The sequence below is a fragment of the Lontra canadensis genome, unplaced genomic scaffold, assembly GCF_010015895.1.
Source record: "Lontra canadensis isolate GAN:19392208 unplaced genomic scaffold, GSC_riverotter_1.0 scaffold146, whole genome shotgun sequence".
In the NCBI taxonomy this organism is placed as follows: domain Eukaryota; kingdom Metazoa; phylum Chordata; class Mammalia; order Carnivora; family Mustelidae; genus Lontra; species Lontra canadensis.
The window spans coordinates 2,986,829-3,007,783 of NW_022631140.1; the positions used below are offsets into that span (position 1 = coordinate 2,986,829).

At 47.4% G+C, this 20,955-nt stretch overlaps 1 protein-coding gene across 2 annotated transcripts in view; it reads right to left on the reverse strand.

Annotated features, from left to right (window-relative positions):
* Nucleotides 1-7,462: 7,462 nt before the first annotated feature.
* Nucleotides 7,463-20,955, reverse strand: part of EEF2K (eukaryotic elongation factor 2 kinase) — a 60,625-nt gene continuing 47,132 nt past the window's right edge. The window contains exons 12-18 of one of the 2 annotated variants that reach the window (XM_032843944.1): nucleotides 19,516-19,593; nucleotides 18,620-18,682; nucleotides 17,556-17,690; nucleotides 17,212-17,400; nucleotides 13,029-13,153; nucleotides 8,921-9,099; nucleotides 7,463-7,625 (exon numbers count right to left, since the gene is read on the reverse strand). In XM_032843944.1, coding sequence (XP_032699835.1) covers nucleotides 7,516-7,625; nucleotides 8,921-9,099; nucleotides 13,029-13,153; nucleotides 17,212-17,400; nucleotides 17,556-17,690; nucleotides 18,620-18,682; nucleotides 19,516-19,593 — 879 coding nt within the window. In that variant the 3' untranslated portion in view covers nucleotides 7,463-7,515. Of the gene's footprint in view, nucleotides 7,626-8,920; nucleotides 9,100-10,395; nucleotides 10,589-13,028; nucleotides 13,154-17,211; nucleotides 17,401-17,555; nucleotides 17,691-18,619; nucleotides 18,683-19,515; nucleotides 19,594-20,955 lie in introns of those variants that run through there. The other variant, XM_032843945.1, reaches the window with a different exon arrangement.

Genomic DNA, 20,955 nt, shown 5'->3' on the forward strand with positions numbered 1-20,955 from the left:
CTTGTATTCTATCCTTGTACCTGATTAATAATTTGGGCATATAAGTGTATGTTAAGAGCATTTCCCCCAGAATTTAGAAGGCATCATCTTCCAACTTCCAATGTTCCTGTTGAGATGATATCTGAAGTCATTCTGATTCTTGATCCTTTGTATGAAACTGGTTCTTTCCCTCTGGAAGCTTCCAGGATCCTTTGTCCTCAGTGTTCTGAAATTTCATGAAGATGAATCTTGGCATAGGTCTTACATTATACAGTGTGTTAGGTAGTCATAGGCCTCGTTATTCTGGAAAACATACGTCCTTCAGTTCTGAGAAATAGTCTTGAAAAATTTTTAAAAAAGATTCTCTATCCTCTTTATTGTGTCAAATTCCTGAATTAGGCTCTTAGACTTAAAAATTTTTTTCTTTTGCTTTAGTTAAAACTATGACACTTGTTTATTTTCCCCCAGTAGATACTACTTAATACAAGAGCTCCAGAGACGCCTGGGTGGCTCAGTTGGTTAAGCTGCTGCCTTCAGCTCAGGTCATGATCCCAGCGTCTTGGGATCGAGTCCTGCATCAGGCTACCTGCTCAGCAGGAAGCCTGCTTCTCTCTCTGCCTCTGCCTGCTTGTCCATATTTTTTCTCTCTCTCTCTCTCTGATAAATAAATAAGATCTTTAAAAAATATTTATTAAGAGCTCTAACTCTCTAGAATTTAGTTTGTAATTGGGAAAACTGAAAATGTGCATTAAGTCAGAAAGAAGTGTGTAGGAACAAAACAAGTGGATGTTTCAAACGGCTCATGAAAGGAAAATACCAGACCCTGTCCTAACCAGACTTAGGAGTTCCTTTTGGTGACCTGAAATACTTGTATGTATGTCAAGGTAGAAGGAAAGAAACTAAACCTTTCTGGAACCCTCACTGTATTACAGTGAAAGTTATTTGCTTACTGCTAAATGATTTGTATACTGGTAGGACTGAGTTCCCTTCTTTAAATTTTAATCAACACATGGCAAATATAATTTAGTAAAAATGACAACTATATCTACATGCAAATTTAATTTCTATTAGAAGCCTGTATGAAAATCTTACCTATGAAAATACGATCTTAGAACTCTGGCCTCAAATTTTAAATGGCCAAGTGAAAGATCTTTAAAAAAGCCACACATAGGGGCGCCTGGGTGGCTCAGTTGGTTAAGCGGCTGCCTTCGGATCGGGTCATGATCCCAGTATCCTGGGATCGCGTCCCACATCGGGCTCCTTGCTCAGCAGGGAACCTGCTTCTCCCTCTGCCTCTGCCTGCCTCTCTGTCTGCCTGTGCTCGCTCGCTCTCTCTCCCTCTGTCCCTGACAAATAAGTAAATAAAATCTTAAAAAAAAAAAAAAAAAGCCACACATAGGGGCGCCTGGGTGGCTCAGTGGGTTAAGCCTCTGCCTTCAGCCCAGGTCATGATCTCAGGGTCCTGGGATGGAGTCCTGTGTCGGGCTCTCTGCTCAGCGGGGAGGCTGCTTCCCCCTCCCTCTCTCTGCCTGCTGGTCTGTCTACTTGTGATCCCTTTCTCTCTGTCGAATAAATAAATAAAATCTTTAAAAAAAAAAACAAAGACCCACACATGGTTGGGGGTGTCAGCTGGCTGGCTCAGCTGGAAGAGCATGTGACTGCTGGTTTTGGGGTTGTGAGTTCAAGCCATGTGTTGGGTATAGAGGTTACTTAATGATAAAATCCTAAAACAAACCAAAAAAACCCCCAAAACTACACAAAAATAACCTTTCAAAACTACACAAAAATAACCTTGGGCTGTTCTTAGCTAATTTCTCCACAAAGCAAAAGCGGTAACATTTTAAGTGTTTTATTGTAGAACAATGTACAGCTCAGTTAGCCTGTTCCTCTGACTTCTAGAATTTTCTCTCACATTTTTCATCTTTTTGGGGTTTTTGGTTGACTATGTGGGAAACAAAGGCAGAAGGAAGTGTAGATAAAATTAAATGCCCTTATAACCTGCAGCCCACTGACAAGGTCAGAGTATAACCTCTTGGACGCTCCCAACTGTCTTAATGCTAGTGTCTTGCTAGAGGGAAAAACCACCTTGGGTTGACAGTAACAAGATCTAGAAACCCTCTCAGTTTCTTTAGTAGATGAAAATCCTTTTGTAACTTCCCTTATCTTTACCCCCCTCAACCCCAAAGTATATAATCAGTTGCTCCTTACAATCTGGGGGCGGCAGTAGCTCTGTCCCTGGGCTTTAATAAAATCACCTTTTTTTTTTTTTTTTTTTTGCACCAAAGACATCTCAAGGATCCTTTCTTGGCCTTTGGCTCCAGACTCCAACAGATTAAAAAAGCAAACAAACAAACAAACAAAAAAACCACACCACATCACTGATATTGTTGTTCCCCTTCCTGAAAGATCTCTTCCATTATTTTCCAACCCTTTAATTAAGAATGTACTCAATTTACAAGTGCTCTTTTGTTGCATGAATTTTTTTTTAGCAAGGATTTTCTGCACTGTTGGTATTTGTGTGTGTGTGTGTATTTAAGATTTCATTTTATTTATTTGAGAAAAAGAGCAGGAGGAGAGGAAGAGGGAGAAGCAGACACCACACTGAGGAGGGAGCCTGAGGCTCAGGACCTGAGCCAAAGGCAGACACTCAATCGACTAAGCCACCCAGGCGCCCCTGTTGCGTGAATTTTTAGAATTGCATCTGTTCTTTTTGTGGATGCAAAAAAAAAATTTTATTTTTAAGTAATTTCTACACCCCACACGGAGCTCGGAACCACAACCTAGAGATGAAGAGTCACTCGCTCCTCCCACTGAGCCAGCCAGGTCCCCTCAGTATTTTTTTTTTTTTTTTTTTTTTAAGATTTTATTTTAGAGAGAGCATGAGCGGGAGGTGCAGAGGGAGAGAGGGGGAGAGGAAGAGAGAGAGAGAGAGGGAATCTCAAGCAGACTCCACACTGAGCGCAGAGTCTGATGTGGGGCTCAATCCCAGGCCCCTGCGATCATGACCTGAGCTGAAACCGAGTCAGACGCTTAACCAAATGCGCCACCGAGGCGCCCCGCACCTGCAGTATCTTAGCTAAGAAAATTAACCAGATTTTTTGTTTCTTAAGGTAACCGTCCTGCATTTTGTTTCCTCCAAGATGGCTTCTTCTGGTGTCTTTTTTTTTTTTTTTTTTTTCCTTCTGTTGTCCTTACGTAGGGATCTTTGGCTGACTCACGTTTAAGAATGGGGCTCTAAAAGGTGTGGGAATTCCTGTCGGTGTAGGTAGGGTTTGGCGGCTGAGGTCCTTCCACTGAGGTGCTACCTCCAGTTAGCATTAGGAGGAAAGACCTTTTTAAGTGGTCATTGCACACTCCCTAGGGGTTTCTCCAGTTGTCTGCCCTCTGCCAGGAGAAGCAAAGGCAGGCTGCCAATGCCCAGCAGCAGAGAGGGGAAAGGCGACTGGTGAAGCCTTTACACCCAATATGGTAACTTCCCCCTTAACCCTCTTTTCTGTAAAGTAGCCAGACTCTGTACTCTGCCTGGCCTCCCAGGGTTCTGCAGGGTGATGGACAGGAAGCCAGCAGGCTACATGCAAAGGTGAGCTGGTCTGCTACCTTGTCTTTCAACTGACCCTGTATTTTTAGCCCCGTTTCACTTCCCCTTCCTCAGGTTCCTGGTACTAATGCCTCACCCTTTGGGGTCAGCGGAGTTCTCAGCGCTAATCCAACTATAATCCCTCTGCTTTCCAGCCTCATGGGCTTTTGCCATTAAGAAAATCTTTCCCTGTCACTTTAATGGGGCCTCAGGAGCCAATGGACCCAAGTGTGTGACTTCATCGCACTATGCTTAAGTTCAAATTACTTTAAGCTAAAAAAGCATTAGTTTGAAAACCAAATGAACATACCAGTGACCAAGATTTTCTTAAATTCTGTATCACAGAGCATCTCTAACGTGCATTATCTTCTTTGAAGTGGATGACAACTCTGAAATATAAAGATTATCCTTTCTGTCTTATGGATGAGAAAAATGGGGGAAAAAAGAGGTTCACACACTTTAAAGCAAAAGGACCACATAAGGCCAAATCTAGACAAAATTTTTTTTAATTAGAATTTATTAGAAATATTAAAAATCAGGAGAACCTGCATTCACACATCCAATTTCAGCAGCTCTTGAAAGATTGGGAAATGGGGCGACGTGGTGCCCACACACTTCCTGTGGTGACAATCACTTGGAGCTGAATCCCAGCTAATCCTTTCAGATGGGGCCTGTCTCCCCAAATCCCCCTCCTTCCACAGCTACTTCATCCAGTCGGCCACTCTGTCCCTTGTTACTAGGAGACATTTGAATTTGAAAGGGAAAGCAAAGAAACCACTTTATTTGAAAAGACCATATGGAAGTGAATACATATGCAAAAATAAATTTGTAACACAGGCCACTCCCCTGGGCCCCACCCAGGGTTCACCTTGTCTAAGTTAAATGGTTACCTTGAGAGTAGAAATAGGAGTAACAGGCACAAATCCATGCAGAGAAAATGCATATTTTGTCTCCTTTCCCCCACACAAGCTGCATATGCTTTTGTAAACATGTGTCCACTTGTAAAGCATGTCCAGTACCACAGACAAATGTGCTGGGATGAAAGGAAGTCATTAAGATAGCAAGGAGGGCACTTTACCTGGCTTGGTTCCCCAAGTTTGCATTTGACGATGAATCCCCACAGTGCCTCAGGGGAGGGCAGAGGGGGCTGGTTTTCAGATGTCCAGGGGTTTGAGATTTTTTTTTTTCCCCTCTAACAAAGTGTGCTTTAAAAAAAAAAAAAAAAAAAAAAAAAAAAAAAAACCAAAAACCCTACAGCAAACCTGAAAGGGACATTACACTCTAATCTAATTTTAAATTTTATTCCCAGGATCCTCTAAGTAACAGCAGCTTTCAAATCCTAGCTGTAGCTAGCTGCTAACCAGCAGGGTCACTGTGAGAATTTATCTTTCAAAACCTCGGTTTCTCCATCTATGATGGAAGATACAGGACATATCCCAGACTTTGCTGATCTCTTGAACCTGTTCTTGCCCTTGAAGATGGTCTCTGATGTCTTCCCAGTTGGGCTGGAATGTCCTGGGGTCGTCTTTTGTTTCTGCATGTCATTTTGTTTCTGTGGGGGTGGGAGGGGAATGCCCTCACCAGCTTTAGCAGGCACAAAACTAGGTTTTGAAGGTGGGATAAGCTCTTCTACTGGCTCAGATCAATCTGGGCATCACGCAGATCATTTGACTCTCACTGGTCTTCAATAAGCATTTGCTAAGCTCTCTATCCAGGCCATCCCAGCCTCCTGGAAGAGAAGCTGGCTGAGCTAAGGGCGTGAAGGTGCGTGGGTTAGAACTGGAGGAATGACACTGTAAGCCAATTGGGACAACAAATCATTAACTGGGAGGAAGACACAGAGCCACGGATCAGGTGCTGTGACTAGGGCTGGCTCTCCGTTTGCTCACACATTTATGTCCAAGGGCTTCCTCTGCCAAGGCGCTGTGTTTTTGAGCACTGGAAGCTGAAAAACTGGTATCACTTTTGACTTCTGGGCGTACTACAGTAACCCCCTAGTCAAGGGTTACAGCCGAGTGGGCAAACCACTGCCTAGGCAGGCTGTTTTGGTAAGAAAAGTTTTACTCGAACATCAGCCAAGCTCATTCATTTACGTACTGTTCCTGGGTGTTTCTTCACTACGACAGCAGGGCTGAGTAGTTACAACAGAGACCCTAGGACCCACAAAGCCTACGATATTTACTACCTGGCCCTTTACAGAAGGTAAGAAGTTAAGTCACAATCATGCCGCTTCTCACTTACATTTACCATATGCAATTTAACTAACTGTATGCACTGGTTTAAAACACACAAACGAAAAACCTAACATAAGCCAACCCCCTTGATGGGGTGCAAATGAAAAAGGGGTGATCAGTCCCCACTTGGAAAGGAAGCTGGTTGTGGTGAATCCATACACAAAAATGAGGGAACCTGTAATTTACAGACGTTCTAAAGGATTTTTTTTCAAGGGTAATTCTGAGCCTGCTTGATTTTTTTTTTTCCCCTAGTGCACACTCTGAACTTTGGAACTAAAGGTTCAAATGCTGGCACAGGTTCACGACTCCACAACACTTAACAGTAATGTGTTGAAAGAGCTGTTTTCACGGACAGATAAGAACAGTTTGTATGTCACGTCCTGCTTTCGTTTTGTTTTTTTGATTTTTAAACACAGAAAGAGAGGCTGCTTCAGCATTGGGGCTTGATCAAAGCAGTGTGTTCGCTTTGCCTTGATGCACCCGCTGAAATCATACTGATATTAAATCTTACTCCTTTTCAAGGGAAAGCTCATTAAATACAGAGCCACAGCCTGGCCCTGGGGAAACTACTGCAACTAATGAGTGTTTATAGTTCTTGCCCTCTCATCCTCAAAACATTTTAGACAAATCTCAAGGGGCTGCTGCTGAAATCATCCTGCTGCAATTTGCAAGAAAACCAGCGCAGCTTCAAGCAGAAAATGGCAAGCACAGGGGCCGGGGAACAGAGCCAACATAGGAACGTCAGAATGTCAGATGCTAAGGAACCACAGAGCAACACTGTACAGAGATACTTGGGTTAAACACTGTGGATGCCGCCACTGAGATGTGAGGTTATGTATGTCTGCTTGGAGGAAAGGCTCCAATTCCAAACAGCTGTCCTCACACGTTAAAGATTTGAGGTGCACCCACTTCTACACTAGCTGGAGAAGTTAGAGGTAGTAAATGTGTGCATACAAAAAAAAAAAAAAAAAAAATCAAACCTGCTTTATAAAGCCCACTGTAAAAAGCATGCTGAAAGATGGAATTTGGCTGTATTCCTGGAAATCAGTTGCATTTGGGAAGAAAATTAAATGAGGAGATTAGTGAACGGTCAGTGTGTAGGCCTTTGCCAAGAGCGAAAGGGGGCCTGGGTACCGTGCAATCACACATCCGCAGAAGAATGCCATTCGTGCTCCCAAGTGCTCTGAGAGGTAGGGCTCTGCACTAAATCATGATAATCCACACCCCACGGAAAGCTACGGTGCAACTCTACCTTCCCCATCACAGCTCAGGAAACAAGTTCTGTGGGCCCGATATTTCATTTCAGTTCAGCCTGAAAAAGCTGGCGAGCAAAGCCCAAAGCCCCATTTTTTTTTTTTTTTTGATTGTCATATGGTTTCACTTATTTGTGGAACATAAGGAATAGCATGGAGGACACCAAAGCCCCATTTTTAACCCATGGCAGAAAAGCACTTTCTTATATCTCATGGAAAAAAAAAAAAAATTGGGGGGCTTTTTCAATCCCTGCTCCCCAAGATGCTGCCCTAAGGGGCAGCTGTAGTGTCTTCGCTAATAGCAAAGACATTTTCAAGAGTCAGACAACGAAATACAAAAGTTGATTTACAACACACTAAAAATACTTGCCCCTCCCCTCCAAACACCCCCTAAAGCAAGGCAGTAAGTCTTTTTTTCCTCCTGTCTTAGCGCTTCTGCTTGGGACTGGCCGGCCGGGATTTTCCTGGCAAGCTACTCCTCCATCTGCGCCCAGGCCTCCTCCGCCTTCTGGTAGTACTGGTTGGCCAGCCGGCCCTTCATGGCTTCCATCGCTGCCTCGGCTGCCTGCGTGTACAAGTCGCCTGAAGAAGAGCAAAGTGGGGCACAAAGAGGTGAACCGCCTGTTGTTTTCGCCAGTTCCCCCGTCCCGAACCCCTCCCTGGGAACTGCCATCCTCAACTACTCCTCATCCCTTTACCGCTTACAGACCCTGCGTGGACACGTGATTCAAGCCTGGCCAATCAGAGCACCCTTCCGACTCCCACCAGGCCTTACGGACTTCCGCATAGCCAATCAGACACCCAGACTTAAGCATAGCCAATCGGAATAAGCCATCTCCATGAGCTCAGTGATTGGTATAGAGTGGGTGGGTGGGTTTCCATTTGAGCCAATGAGAATCAGGCTGGGGATTCTGACAAGACTAATTGGGAGGAATGCATGGAAGGGGAAGAAATAAAGTAGAAGAAATAAAGATTATGAACAGCCTCGTGTCAGTTCTGGAGAGGTTTTACTTCCAAGAAAATTTGTGCAACATATATAAAAACACTTGGTTTTCTGAGTTTTTCTGGATTTAGAAATTTCACATAAAGATTACAGAATTGCATTATAGATTATAGAATTGCATAATAATTGCATTATTATTATTTGCTTAGTTTTTTTTTTTAACTTTCAAACTTTTAAATTTAGTCTCGTCCTTTGGAATTAGGAGGTCAGTATGTTTATTATGTAACAGAAAAAAATATATATGTAACGTGCAAATCAACAGATGTGTGGATAAACAAAACACACTGTATCTGTATGCTGGGATATCATTTGGTAATAAAAGGGAATGATGTACAGATACATGTTACAATATGGGTGAACCCTGAAAACATGATGCTGAGTGAAAGAAGCCAGATACAAAAGACCACGTATGGTACGATCCCATTTATATGAAACATCTAGGTAAATCCATGCAGACAGGCAGTAAGTTGGTGGCTGCCAGGGATGGGGGTAGCAGGGAAACGGGGAATCACCACTAACAGGGGACAGAAATGTTCTGAAATTAGACAGTGGTGATGGCTGTACCACATGACGAATATACTGAAAGCCACTGAACCATACACTTATAAATGGTGAATTTTATGTAATAAAAGTGTCAGTTCAATTTTTAAAACTGCAGAAATATCAAACTCCTAATATGTAACCATTAAAACAAAAGTGTTCACCTGCATACCAGCTCCATAAAGCGGTAGGAATCTCTTTCCTCTCCAATGAAAGAAGAGACTCAGTCTTGTGTCTTGCTGTAATTCCCACTGAGGCAGGAATTACATCCCTCCCAGCCCAGCTCGATCCTCCTCACCCCCACCCCACCAGGGGCAGCACAGTCAGGCCCTACCTGATCTCTGTGGGTCCTTCTCGAGCCCGCAGCCGCCAGTGAACAGCATCTCCGCCTCCCTGGCCAGCAGCGTGTACCGAGGCTCATCCTGCATCCCGTCGTACTCACCGCCCTCATCACAGTCCGTCATCTCCAGGGCAGTGTTGTACCAGTGCAGAGCCTCCGGCCAGTCCTGGCACCTTCCAGGACATGGAAAGGAAAAGTTAGAAGTTACCATGGCAACAGGCAAGAGGGAGGAGGTCCATCAGCAGGAGGGACAAATCAGGGATCCCAGCGGGGCCACCACCTATGATTCATGACCCCTAGTGCCCAATGCTACCACATCTAAGGGCTGTCATTCGCACTGCAGATTTACATATTAAGACAGCAGTCAAGTAGCTTTCCCTAGCAAGACTGGTGTATTACACAGTTTTCCAGCAGATGTGTAGAGTATCTTGAGGAGGGGGGTTGTTTTTCTAGTTTGTACAAAGTCACACTCTGGGCTAGCACTAGCAGTGGCTGGGACACCAGCCAATCTACCCTATGACTCAAGTAGGAGAAGAGGTGGGTGGGGGACCTTTTGCCAAGGCCTCTGCCGGTGCTGGCCAGCTCTGGCTCTCCTCCAGCACAATCTGGGGCTCTCCCCAGAATAGCGGGCTTCTCTCTCTGGTTCTGCCCCTCTACCCTCAACTCTTTCTCCTACTATAGCACAAGAACGGCCAAGCCACCGAGGGCAGACATGTTCCACCCACATCTACACAACACTAAATACTGAGCAAACAGGGCAGCGGGCTCTTTTCTTGGAGTGTACTAACTAAGCATGTGAGTAACTATTTATAGCACATCAGGAAAGAGCAAAGAGAGATGCAGATAAGAAAGTCTGTGGGTCTCATGAAATGTTCCAGGAGCCACAGCGCCAGTGCCTTGCTGGCCTCTCCTCTGAGGCCCTACCTCACTCCTCACTATGGGCCAACCCCATCTTCACTCCCACTAACCTTCCTCAACGCCAGACTGGCTGGGCCCCCTTCTCTTCCCTGAACATGCCAGACCCCATCTGCCCCTTGGCCTTTGCCCCTGCTGCTCCCTCCGCTTGGAACGTTCATTCTCTGCCTTTCCATACCTGACTCCCCATCCCCCCAACCTCGGCTCCTATGTTACCTCTTTGGAAGCATCATCCCCAAACACCTCATTTCCTACAACCGCCCTAATCTGCAATTCTCCTGTTTACTTATTCACTCATTTATCATGGTTTCTGCTGGCTAGAACATAAGCTCTAAGAAGACTGGAACTTTGTTTTGTCCACTGCTGCGTTCTCGGGGCCTGGCAAATAGCTCAGCCTCCCTCACGGAGGCCGAAGGAATAAACGTAACCACGTGGCTGCCTGGCATGGGGTTCAGGAGAGAACACCGATTCCATTTTATTTAACAGAAAGGGCAAACCATCTGTGCATTACACCGGAAAGAGGAGAAAGGACCTAATTTCTGCCCAACCCCCGCCCCACCCCACAGTACCCCGAGTGGTCAGGGTGCCCCCCCTGCCTCAGGATTTCCAAGGACTTTTCCTTCCCGTGTTAAGTGGTAACTTCTGAGAAGGCTGAAACCACAGAAACGCAAATTTGGGCCTACATGGGGCCCTGCCTTACCCAGAGCTGGCCCTTAATTAACGCTCCCTGAATGGAAGAGGCTGGAACTGCTTGGAATGAGGAAGAAGAATAAGAAAATGACTATAGCAGAAGCTATAAAAGAAAATCGTGATAGATTTAACTATATGAATATTAAAAACCAGTTGCCCCAAACCCAGTAATGATGGCCAACAAGTGGAAATGTGGCCCCCCTCCCCCCACAGGGATGGCAACCAGCCCTGAAAAACATTTTTTTTTTTTTTAAAAGAGAAGCATATGCCTAAAAATTGATAGCTTTAACATTAAAAAATTCTTAACAGGGGAGCCTGGGTGGCTCATCAATTAAGCATCTGCCTTGGGCTCAGGTCATGATCTCTGGGTCCTGGGATCGAGCCCCATATCGGGCTCCCTGCTTGGTGGAGAGTCTATTTCTCTCTCTCCCTCTCCCTCTGCTGCTCCCCCTGCTTGTGCGCACACGCTCTCTCTCTCTCTCTCTCAAATAAATAAATAAAATCTAAAAAAAATGTTCTTAACAAATCAAAAACAAAACAAAACACTATCATCTTGAATAAAAAGTAAACAAAAGGGGCGCCTGGGTGGCTCAGTGGGTTAAGCCTCTGCCTTCAGCTCAGGTCATGATCTCAGGGTCCTGGGATCGAGCCCTGCATTGGGCTCTCTGCTCAGCAGGGAGCCTGCTTCCCCCTCTCTCTCTGCCTGCCTCTCTGCCTACTTGTGATCTCTCTCTCTGTGTCAAATAAATAAATAAAATCTTAAAAAAAAAAAAAAAGTAAACAAAAGGCATGAGGAGAAAACACACAGAGGAAAGCCTTTCTAAGGACCTTAAAGACAAATCTGCAATGCCCACCTCCAGCCCCTCCCACCTGTGCCAGGCTCCTCCACCCCTGCATTCAATGGGCACCATACATGTTGGCATTGGACCTGACGTAATCACAGCATGTCTTTTTTGTTCACTTCCTCTCCATACCAGTGGAGCTCTGAGTCCACTGAGAAGCTGGCTGGTGCACAGTACACTGGAGGGAGAAAACCCAAGATTTGGCCCTGTCACTTGCTAGCTAGGTGACCACGGGCAAGTCCCTTCCCTTCTCAGACCTAGTTGAGTCATCCACACAACGGGGCTCAGAAGACCTGCTCTGAGTCCGAGAGAGGTGCTGGTTCACTCACTGAACTACTAAGCCAGGCCCCGTGATAAGCGCTGGGATTACAGAGAGGCAAGGGACACGATTCTCACTCTCAATGAGATAAAATCACAGACATGAAGCTACGGTCCAAGTAAAAAGGGGCATTATTGTCCCACAGTAGCTATCTGGTCAGTTTTGGGGCTGTGGGATACATAGAACAGGAAGGATGCTACGTATCAAGACATTTTAGACACTGAGAGCTGCATATGACACGGCTACAGTCTTGATGCAGGGAGGGGAGATGAGACCTTGACCCAAAGAGAGGGGAGACTCCAGACTGCTCCAACCCTGTAGGAGCAGACAATGGACATGCCTGCCCTGCTCCTGTCCAGAAAGCCATGGGCTCCCAAGGACAGCAGGGGTGGCTGTGACCCAGTGGGAGCCACAGGGCTGGGCAATGGGTCCCTTGACCCGTTCAATTCCTCCAAATGATCTCCACTGTTGGAACTTCTGGGACTTCCCACTGGCTAAGCCAAGGAGATGAGGTGAAGCTGGGCCACCCTTTCTTCCTCCCACTGCAGAAACCAGTCCTGACCCCTGGGCCCGACGGCACAACTGGAAAAGTGCTGGCACCCCCAGAGTCGTAGCCTCCTGGGGACTCAGAGCCACTCTGGAAACTCGCACTAGGCCTGAATCACCCACAGCCAGAGCTTCCTTCCTTTCCTCTCTCTCTCCGAACTGAAAAATAAAAATAAAAGTAGAGGGACGCCTGGGTAGCTTGATCTGTTAAGTGACTACTCTTGTTTTCAGCTCAGGTAATGATGGCAGGGCTTGTGGGGTCAAGCCCTGCATTGGGCACCATGCTCAGCTGGGAGTCCGAGAGTCTCTTTCCCTCTCCCTCTACCCCCCCACTTTCTCAAAAAAATAATAAAGAGTAAATAAAAATAAATAAAAGAATTCTTTAAAAAAATAAAAAAATAATAAATAAAAATAAAAGTAAAAAGAGGAAACTATAACCACCCTTAATCCTATCATCTAGGGACAACTATTCTGGTGAAAAAGCAAATCCTTTCTTTGCACAATGGCTAAGAGGTCCGTCATTTATCTCCTGCTATCTGCCATGCACATTGGGAATTATAGGCATCTCTCAATTAACCCTCCCACAACCATCCTGGGATACAGGTTCTTTAATTATTCCCATTTCATACCAGGAAGAGGCTGAGATCAGGGAGGAGAAATGACTTACCCCCAGCAGGAGACTGGGAATGGGGAAGCCAAGCCCAGAACCCGGGTCTGTGTTGATACTGAGGGAAGCCCCCACCTGCAGCCCAAGATCCCACCAGCACTACCTGAGTGACAGCCACAGTACCTGTCTGGGCTGAGGTTCTGGCCCGTGTCAAAAGCCCGAGCCACCAGGATCATGGACTGTCTGTCGCCAGCTTCAGCCGCCTTCAGTAAGTATTCGAATCCTTTGGTTTTATTCTCTTCTGTATCCTGTTAATACAAACCAAAGAGGGGAAGAGAGACAGAGATAAGGCAAGGAAGAATGGGAGCTTAGCCCACTCTTTTATTTTTTTTTTTTAAGATTTTATTTAGTTATTTATTTGACAGAGATCCCAAGTAGGCAGAGAGGCAGGCAGAGAGAGAGAGAGAGGAGGAAGCAGGCTCCCCGCTGAGCAGAGAGCCCGATGCGGGGCTCGATCCCAGGACCCTGGGATCATGACCTGAGCCAAAGGCAGAGGCTTTAACCCACTGAGCCACCAAGGCACCCCTTTTATTTTATTTTAGAGAAATAAAACTGAGTGGGGAACGTGATGCGGAACTCGATCTCATGAGATCATGACCTGAGCTGAAGGCAAACGTTTAACCGACTGAGCCACCCAGGCACCCCTGCTTGGCCCACTCTCCTCTAGAGAACCACATGTTCTCCTCTCTCCAGTAGGGCTCCCTGCTTCCATTATATAAAAAGTTTTTATTTTTATGTATATGTATTTATTTTTAAAGATTTTATTTATTTATTTTAGAGAGAGGCAGTGAGAGAGAGCATGAGAGGGCAGAAAGTCAGAGAGAGAAGCAGACTTCCCGTGGAGCTGCGAGCCCAATGCAGGACTCGATCCGGGGACCCTGGGACCATGACCTGAGCTGAAGGCAGTTGCCGAACCAACTGAGCCACCTAGGTGCCCTATGTATTTATTTTTTAACTTTAAAAGTTTTTAACAGCTTTATGGAGATATAATTCGCATACTGTACAATTCATCCATTTAAACCCACAATTCAGTGGGTTTTAGAATATTCACAGAATGTGCAACTATCACCATTATCAATTTCAGAATATTTTCACCAGCCCAAGAAGAAACCAAAACAAAACACCTCCACCGTCACCTCTCAAATGCCCCATCTCACCCAGGCCTAAGTAACCGCTAGCACACTTTCTGTCTCTAGAAACTTCTCTATTCTGGATACTTTGTATAAACGCAATCACGCATTACCTGGTCTACTGTGACTCGCTTCTTTAATTTAGCATAAAGCTTTTAATGTATCAGGGCTTTGTTCTTTTTACGGCCAAATGTTAATAGTCCACTGTATGGATATTCCACATTTTATTCATCAGTTGGTGGGTGTAGAACACGGCTATGAACATCTGTTACAAGTTTTCACGCGGATGTGTGTTTTTAATTCTTTCGGGAAGATACTTTGGAGGGGAACTGCTGGGTCACATGTAACTCTAAACCTAGACTTTGGAGGCTCTGCCCAACTGCCTCCCAGTGTGGCTGCCCCATGTTACAGTCCCACCAACACTGCCCATTCCCACCTGCTTCCATGCTGCTCCCCCACAATGCTTTATTTGTTTTTTTAAGATTTTTTTTTTTTTTTAGATTTTATTTATTTGACAGAGGTCACAAGTAGGCAGAGAGACAGGCAGAGAGAGAAGAGGAAGCAGGCTCCCTGCTGAGCAGAGAGCCTGAAGTAGGGCTCGATTCCAGGACCCTGGGATCAAGAGACCTGAGCTGAAAGCAGAGGCTTTAACCCACTGAGCCACCCAGGCGCCCCTCCCCCAAGATGCTTTTAAAGGCCAAGTCAAGGTCACAGTACTGTTCAAAAACTGCTCTGTGGCTTCTCACCTCACTCAGAGACAAATCCCAAACCCTCGTTATCAGCTCACGAGGCCCTTCTCAACCTTGTGGCTTCAAGAAGACCACCCACTGTCCCCATATCCAGCCTCCTCCACCATACTTTCGCCAGCACATGGCTGACCAGCTAAAGGCTACATTTCTTTTTTTTTTTTTTTAAAGATTTTATTTATTTATTTGACAGACAGAGATCTCAAGCAGGCAGAGAGGCAGAGAGAGAGGAGGAAGCAGACTCCCTGCTGAGCAGAGAGCCCGATGCGGGACTCGATCCCAGGACCCTGAGATCATGACCTGAGCCGAAGGCAAAGGCTCAACCCTCTGAGCCACCCAGGCGCCCCTAAAGGCTACATTTCTTTGCCTCCCCTGTAGCCAGAACCTGTGTCCTAACATGAGAGGTCTACCCAGCAGCCACTCTGTCACATTCTCTGTCCTATTTTTTCCCCCCGTGTATTAGAACAATGCTCAGCACCGGAAGTGCTCAATAAAGGCTAGTTATTTTTAATTCTTTGGAAAGATTTTATTTGTTAACTATGGTTTGTACTACATCCTTCCCCACCTGAAAAGTTTGCTCCATGAGAGCGGGAACCTAGGACAATGCCAAGCATAGGAGACTCAAAAAGCAAGTATGGAATAAATGAATGCCTCAGCAAGAAAACAACAATAAAAAGGTTCCAAAGAAGGGGGCACTGGATAAAGTGGGTGATGGGCTTTTGAGAACACACAGCAGCTTCTCAGGGCTCATGCCCGTCGTTTTACTTGCTAAGCCATAAGCCTGCTGGGACACAGTTCACTTCCTGCCTGCCTTCCCAGTCCTAACCACAAAGCTCTGTCCAACCCCACTTCTGCTAGGGGAAGCTGCCAGCATCCGCCCACCAGAGACAGGCCGTCGGGATGCCTACCGACGGGGAAACTGCAATGGCTTCTCAATCCTCCTATACGGTTGCCAGCGTGTGGTGTGTTTCAATAGCCTGAGGTCACGGGAGACGTCCCCCAATCCTAGCTGCTCAACACTCATTCTGGGCTTTGAGATCACTTTATTTGGGCCTCAGATCTTTCTGAGTGTCTGCTCTGTGCCAGCTTGGAGACAGACGCTGGGGATACAGGCCAAAGGCAGCTGTATCTTAGAACCAGCTCTGTGCTCTCATGACAGCCGACTGGAATTATCAGGAACTCTCTTCCTTGAAAAATTTTATTTATGTACTTATTTATTTTAGAAAGGGAGAGCTGGGGATGGGCAGCGGGAGAAGGAGGGAATCTTAAGCAGGCTCCACACCTAGTACAGAGCCAACAGTGGGGCTCCATCCCCCAAGCCTGAGATTGTGACCTGAGCTGAAATCAACGCTTAACCGCTTACTCAGATGCATAACCAACTGAGCCACCCAGGCACAGCTTAAAGATTTTATTTCAAAGTAATCTCTACACCCAACATGGGGCTCAAACTCACAACCCCGAGATCAAGTGTCACACACTCCACTGACTGAGCCAGGCGCCCTTCCACAGATCAGAGTCTGATTGGCCTTTTTGATGAAAGGAAACGGATGGAGAAAATATTGGTAATGCAGATAAAACTCAAAAGCATGTCACATCTGTAATCATGACATGGGGGCTATTTAAAATAGTATTTAAATGATTGTTTTATTTAAACTGTTAGTATTCACACTATCAGTATTTATTTATTTATTTATTTATTTATCCCCCCCCCCCCTTAAGATTTTATTTATTTATTTGTCAGGGACAGAGGGAGAGAGAGCGAGCGAGCACAGGCAGACAGAGAGGCAGGCAGAGGCAGAGGGAGAAGCAGGTTCCCTGCCGAGCAAGGAGCCCGATGTGGGACTCGATCCCCGGACACTGGGATCATGACCTGAGCCGAAGGCAGCCGCTTAACCAACTGAGCCACCCAGGCGTCCCGCACTATTAGTATTTAAAACTATGATCTGATTCAGCAAAGAAGTTGCTCACATCTGACCGTCCTGTCACTTCTGCTCCCCCTGCCTGGCAGACTCCCACTCAGCTTTTAGGTCTAACTCAGAGGTCACCTTCTTCATCTGTTCTGCAAGCGTACACGGAATACGTACCGCGTGTCAGGCTCTGTTCTCACTGTTGGGGACACAGCTAGAAACCTGCTACCAGGAAGCCTCCACTGACCCCGCGACACCCACTCGGGGCCCTTCTCCACCTGCTTCCCCCCAATATTGTCTGCTTCTCCCTTCACACAGGGTCCTAACTGCCTAGAAACTGTCACCTTGCACCTGTTCTCCAGGGGCACAGCCCAATCCCACCAGTTCCAGCTAACCGGCTTTGCCTGGCCCCAAACTGGTGCTCAGGAAGTTTCTGGGGCATGCACAGACCTGCAGGGTGGGGAGGAGGATGACCGAGTGCCCTGCCACCCCCCGCCCAGGGCTGGGTCCCTGCCATCCCCACCTTCAGAGAGACATCAGCCAGGATGTGGTGGGGCAGCTGGCAGCACATGAGCCCCAGACCCACAATGGCCTCCAGCTCGCCCAGGTCGGCTGCATGCTCCAGGTGGAAGATGGCTGAGTCGCGGTCCCACTCCTCGTCCTTCTCGCAGAAGCGCCCGCCCTCATGGTAGCGCGCCATGGCCAGATGCACCTGCCGCACAGACTTGGGTGTTGGCCTGGCTGTCTGGGCAGCTGTACCCCCGGGCTGCCCAGCCAGCCTGCAGGAAGAAGCGATTAGCGGGGCAGAAGCATGGGCTGGGCTCTGGGTCAGTGGCAAGAGGGCTCCGAGACGGGCATCGATGGTACCTTCCCCAGAATGGACTTCCCGATTTTCTTCTCAAGGTCCAGACCATTAAGCCTCTGCACTTCCAGGGCCACGGCGGAAGGCCTCGGCAGGTGGAGGCGGGAGGGGTTAAGGAGATTCCACTTGTCCACGCAGACCTGCAGGAGAGAACAGGGCCGGAGATTTACAGGTCAGGGAGTGAGGGGCGGGGGCACAGGGGCCATCCCCAGCCATCGGCTGCTCCTACCGCACGAGCCTGGCTGGCAAGAGGCAGGGAGCAAACCCTTAAGGTATCAAATTTTCTTGGACAAACACAGCTCCATTTCTAATCCCTCAAATCCTGCCAATTTATGGGCGCTGAGGGAGTATCACAGCACAAAGGCCAGCAGACACACTGCAGCCGTTCAAAGTGTCTCCCCTTCATTTATCAAGCAGGGTTTGGTTGGGGAGGTTGGACCCTAAGCTGCCCAGATGGCCTGTGACCCATACAACACACCAGAAAATTCTGACTTCAGACCCTGCCACAAATCCACTCCGCTAGCCTCTGCGCACTCACACGATGCTCTGGGGAATGGGTTTGGAAACACATCATGCTCCCAGCTAGACACTCTCTTCCGAAGCTCTGCTACTCAGGTTATCCAGGCCATAAATACCGTGCGGTGTAAGTGATCTGTGTAGAGACACTTGCTGGCTAACCCAGGGAAAGCTGCTTAAGATCTCAGTTTTCTCACATGTAAAACGGGGATGAATTAACATCAGCCTGTCTCTCTGGGTGGTTGCAAGAAGTAAATTAACTAATGCTATGACGTCACATGGGCATAACTTTGACGTAGTGAGCTGTGGTCCTTATAAACCACCCTCCAGGACGGGCTGGTCTACTCTTCTCTATTCCTCTCCACAGATGCCCCGGTGGCCCGCCCAGGTCAGGGGATCAAAAAGTGTATGGCAAGGCGACTGGCTTCTTTGCAAAATCTTCCTTCAGCTGGTGTGTGAGGCGCCTGGGCAGGCAGGAGTGACAGGAGAGGGGAGAAAGAGGCTGGAAAAGGCAAGCACGCAGCCATGACAAGGACGCCTTGGGGCGCATTACCCGTCCGGAGCTGCCCAGGCTGTCTTCGTCTGACTCGTACCTCCGGTTACCGTTTGAGTGGCCCTGAGGGAGGAGGAGGGAGAGTGAGCCACGGAGCAGCTCTCCCTCCCAGGAACCGGCCCCCACCCCACCTCCAGGGGAAACCTCGTAGGGGACAGCCCTCCCCCTCATGCCCAGGGGACCCTCCTCCCAGGAACCTTCCTCCTAAGGGAAAGGACTGTCCCCTAGGGAGGGCAGCTGGAACTCATGTGCGCCAAGCAGAGAGGATGCTGGGTAACAAGCAGGACCCATGTGCCTGCGTGCCCACAGCCTTGCCCTCACCCTGTGTGCACAGATGGAAATAACTCAGCGGCACAGGATCGTGGCAGACGAGCACGAAGACAACCTTCTTCCTCTTACCCAAGTTCCCCTGACAGTCTCATTTGCAGTAAGAAAACTGAGACCAAAGGGTTCTGGGCAAGACTAGTGTGAAGGCTTAGGTTCCATTCTGGCACAAGGCAAAACCTCTACATGGAAGACACTGCCGTAGTCACCCCTCCCCAGGATGCTGCGGGGTGGCCCTGGGAACCTGTCCTCCGCCAGAGAGACAGAGGAATACGGTGTGGGAAGCTGGGAAGCCTACTCAGCACCATCCCAACCCAGCAACCAGAGGTTCCAGCTCTGCCGTAAGAGCAGTCCAACATTTTCAACCCTAATTCCCCTTACTTGTCCCCTTACTAAACTTTCTGGTCCACATGACCCTGTTTTATCTTCTGCCCTGCATTTATCTGGTTCTGAAATGATTTCGTGTATCCATTTATGTTCTCAAGACCACTCACATCCCCCCACCCTCTTCCATCCTCCTGGACAATGAGGCAATACAATGCTCTGGTCTCATTTCCTTGGAGGTTCCTTACATGTTCGCGGGGCTCTGGATCATCCAGTTCACACCGCTTCTCACTGGGGTAGCCACTGTCTCCACTGTTTTCAGAGTCCTACGGAGAGAAGATGATTCTAGGGTCTCAGTGGTCCTCGGAGTGGTGGTGACTTCTGGACATCCCAGCCATTTGCTCTTTCTCCTTTGTCCTATCACCTCAGTTAACACCCTCTTCCTTCTGCCCTTGCTGGTTGGGTGACAAGGGAGCAGCACAAAGTAGCGGCAGAGAGCTTGGGATTGGGGCCAGACTGTCTGAGCTCAAGTCTGAGCTTTGTGACCCACCAGCTTGGCACGGGGCAGCGGTTTCCTTAGCCATGGGATTCATACGGCACATACATTGAAGGATGGGGATGAAGTGAGGGGCCACCCACTGAGTATGTGTCACAGCAAGTGCTAACAGCAGCTCACCCATTTCACAGGCAGAAAAACAAAGGCTGGAGGATGCGAGAGGACCCACGGACACAAATGTAGCACTGAGAACAATATTTACTAGAGTGAAGTCCTCTACCCAAACCGGGACATGTTTTTTATTCTTCTAGATAGTTCAGAATCTATAAAACTTCAGTCATTTGTCTACCGACATCCCATTCCGGCCATATCCGCACGTCGCCTGGATCCCTCTCCCACTCATACTTTCAAGTCTCCTTCTTTGTTCTACTAAGAAGTATTTAAAACACGCCACTAAGAACAGAGAATACTAAAATGAGCTCCTGTGCACCCATCGCCTGGCTTTGTCAGTTCCTAACATGAGGCCTTAGTTACTTCAGATCTTTTATTTTTTTTTATTTTTTGGTTAAGATTTATTTATTTGACAGAGAGAGACACAGCGAGAAAGGGAACACAAGCAGGGGCAGAGGGAGAAGCAGGCTTCCCGCTGAGCAGGGAGCCCAATGCCGGGCTTGATCCCAGGATACTAGGATCATGACCTGAGCTGAAGGCAGACGCTTAATGAATGAGCCATGCAGGTGCCTTGGATCTTTTATTTTTAAATGAAATTAAAACATTACTGCTGGGGTGCCTAGGTGGCTCAGTGGGTTAAGCCTCTGCCTTCGGCTCAGGTCATGATCTCGGAGTCCTGGAATCGAGCCCTACATCGGGCTCTTTGCTCAGCGGGGATCCTGCTTCCCCCTCTCTCTCTGCCTGCCTCTCTGCCTACTTGTGATCTCTCTCGCTCTCTGTTAAATAAATAAATAAAATATTTTAAAAAGAAAAAACATTACTGCTAAAATCTAGACCTCTTGTGAGTCCCTCCCTACCCCATCCCCTTCCTGCTCCAGGTAAAACCACTTTGGTGAATTCATACTTACTATGTGTCTATAGATAAGCCATTTTCTTTTCCTTAAATAAATACATATTTAAAAGAAGTTTGGTGTCTCCGGCATAAACGGGTCCCTCTCCTCAGCCTCTGCAGAGGTCTGGC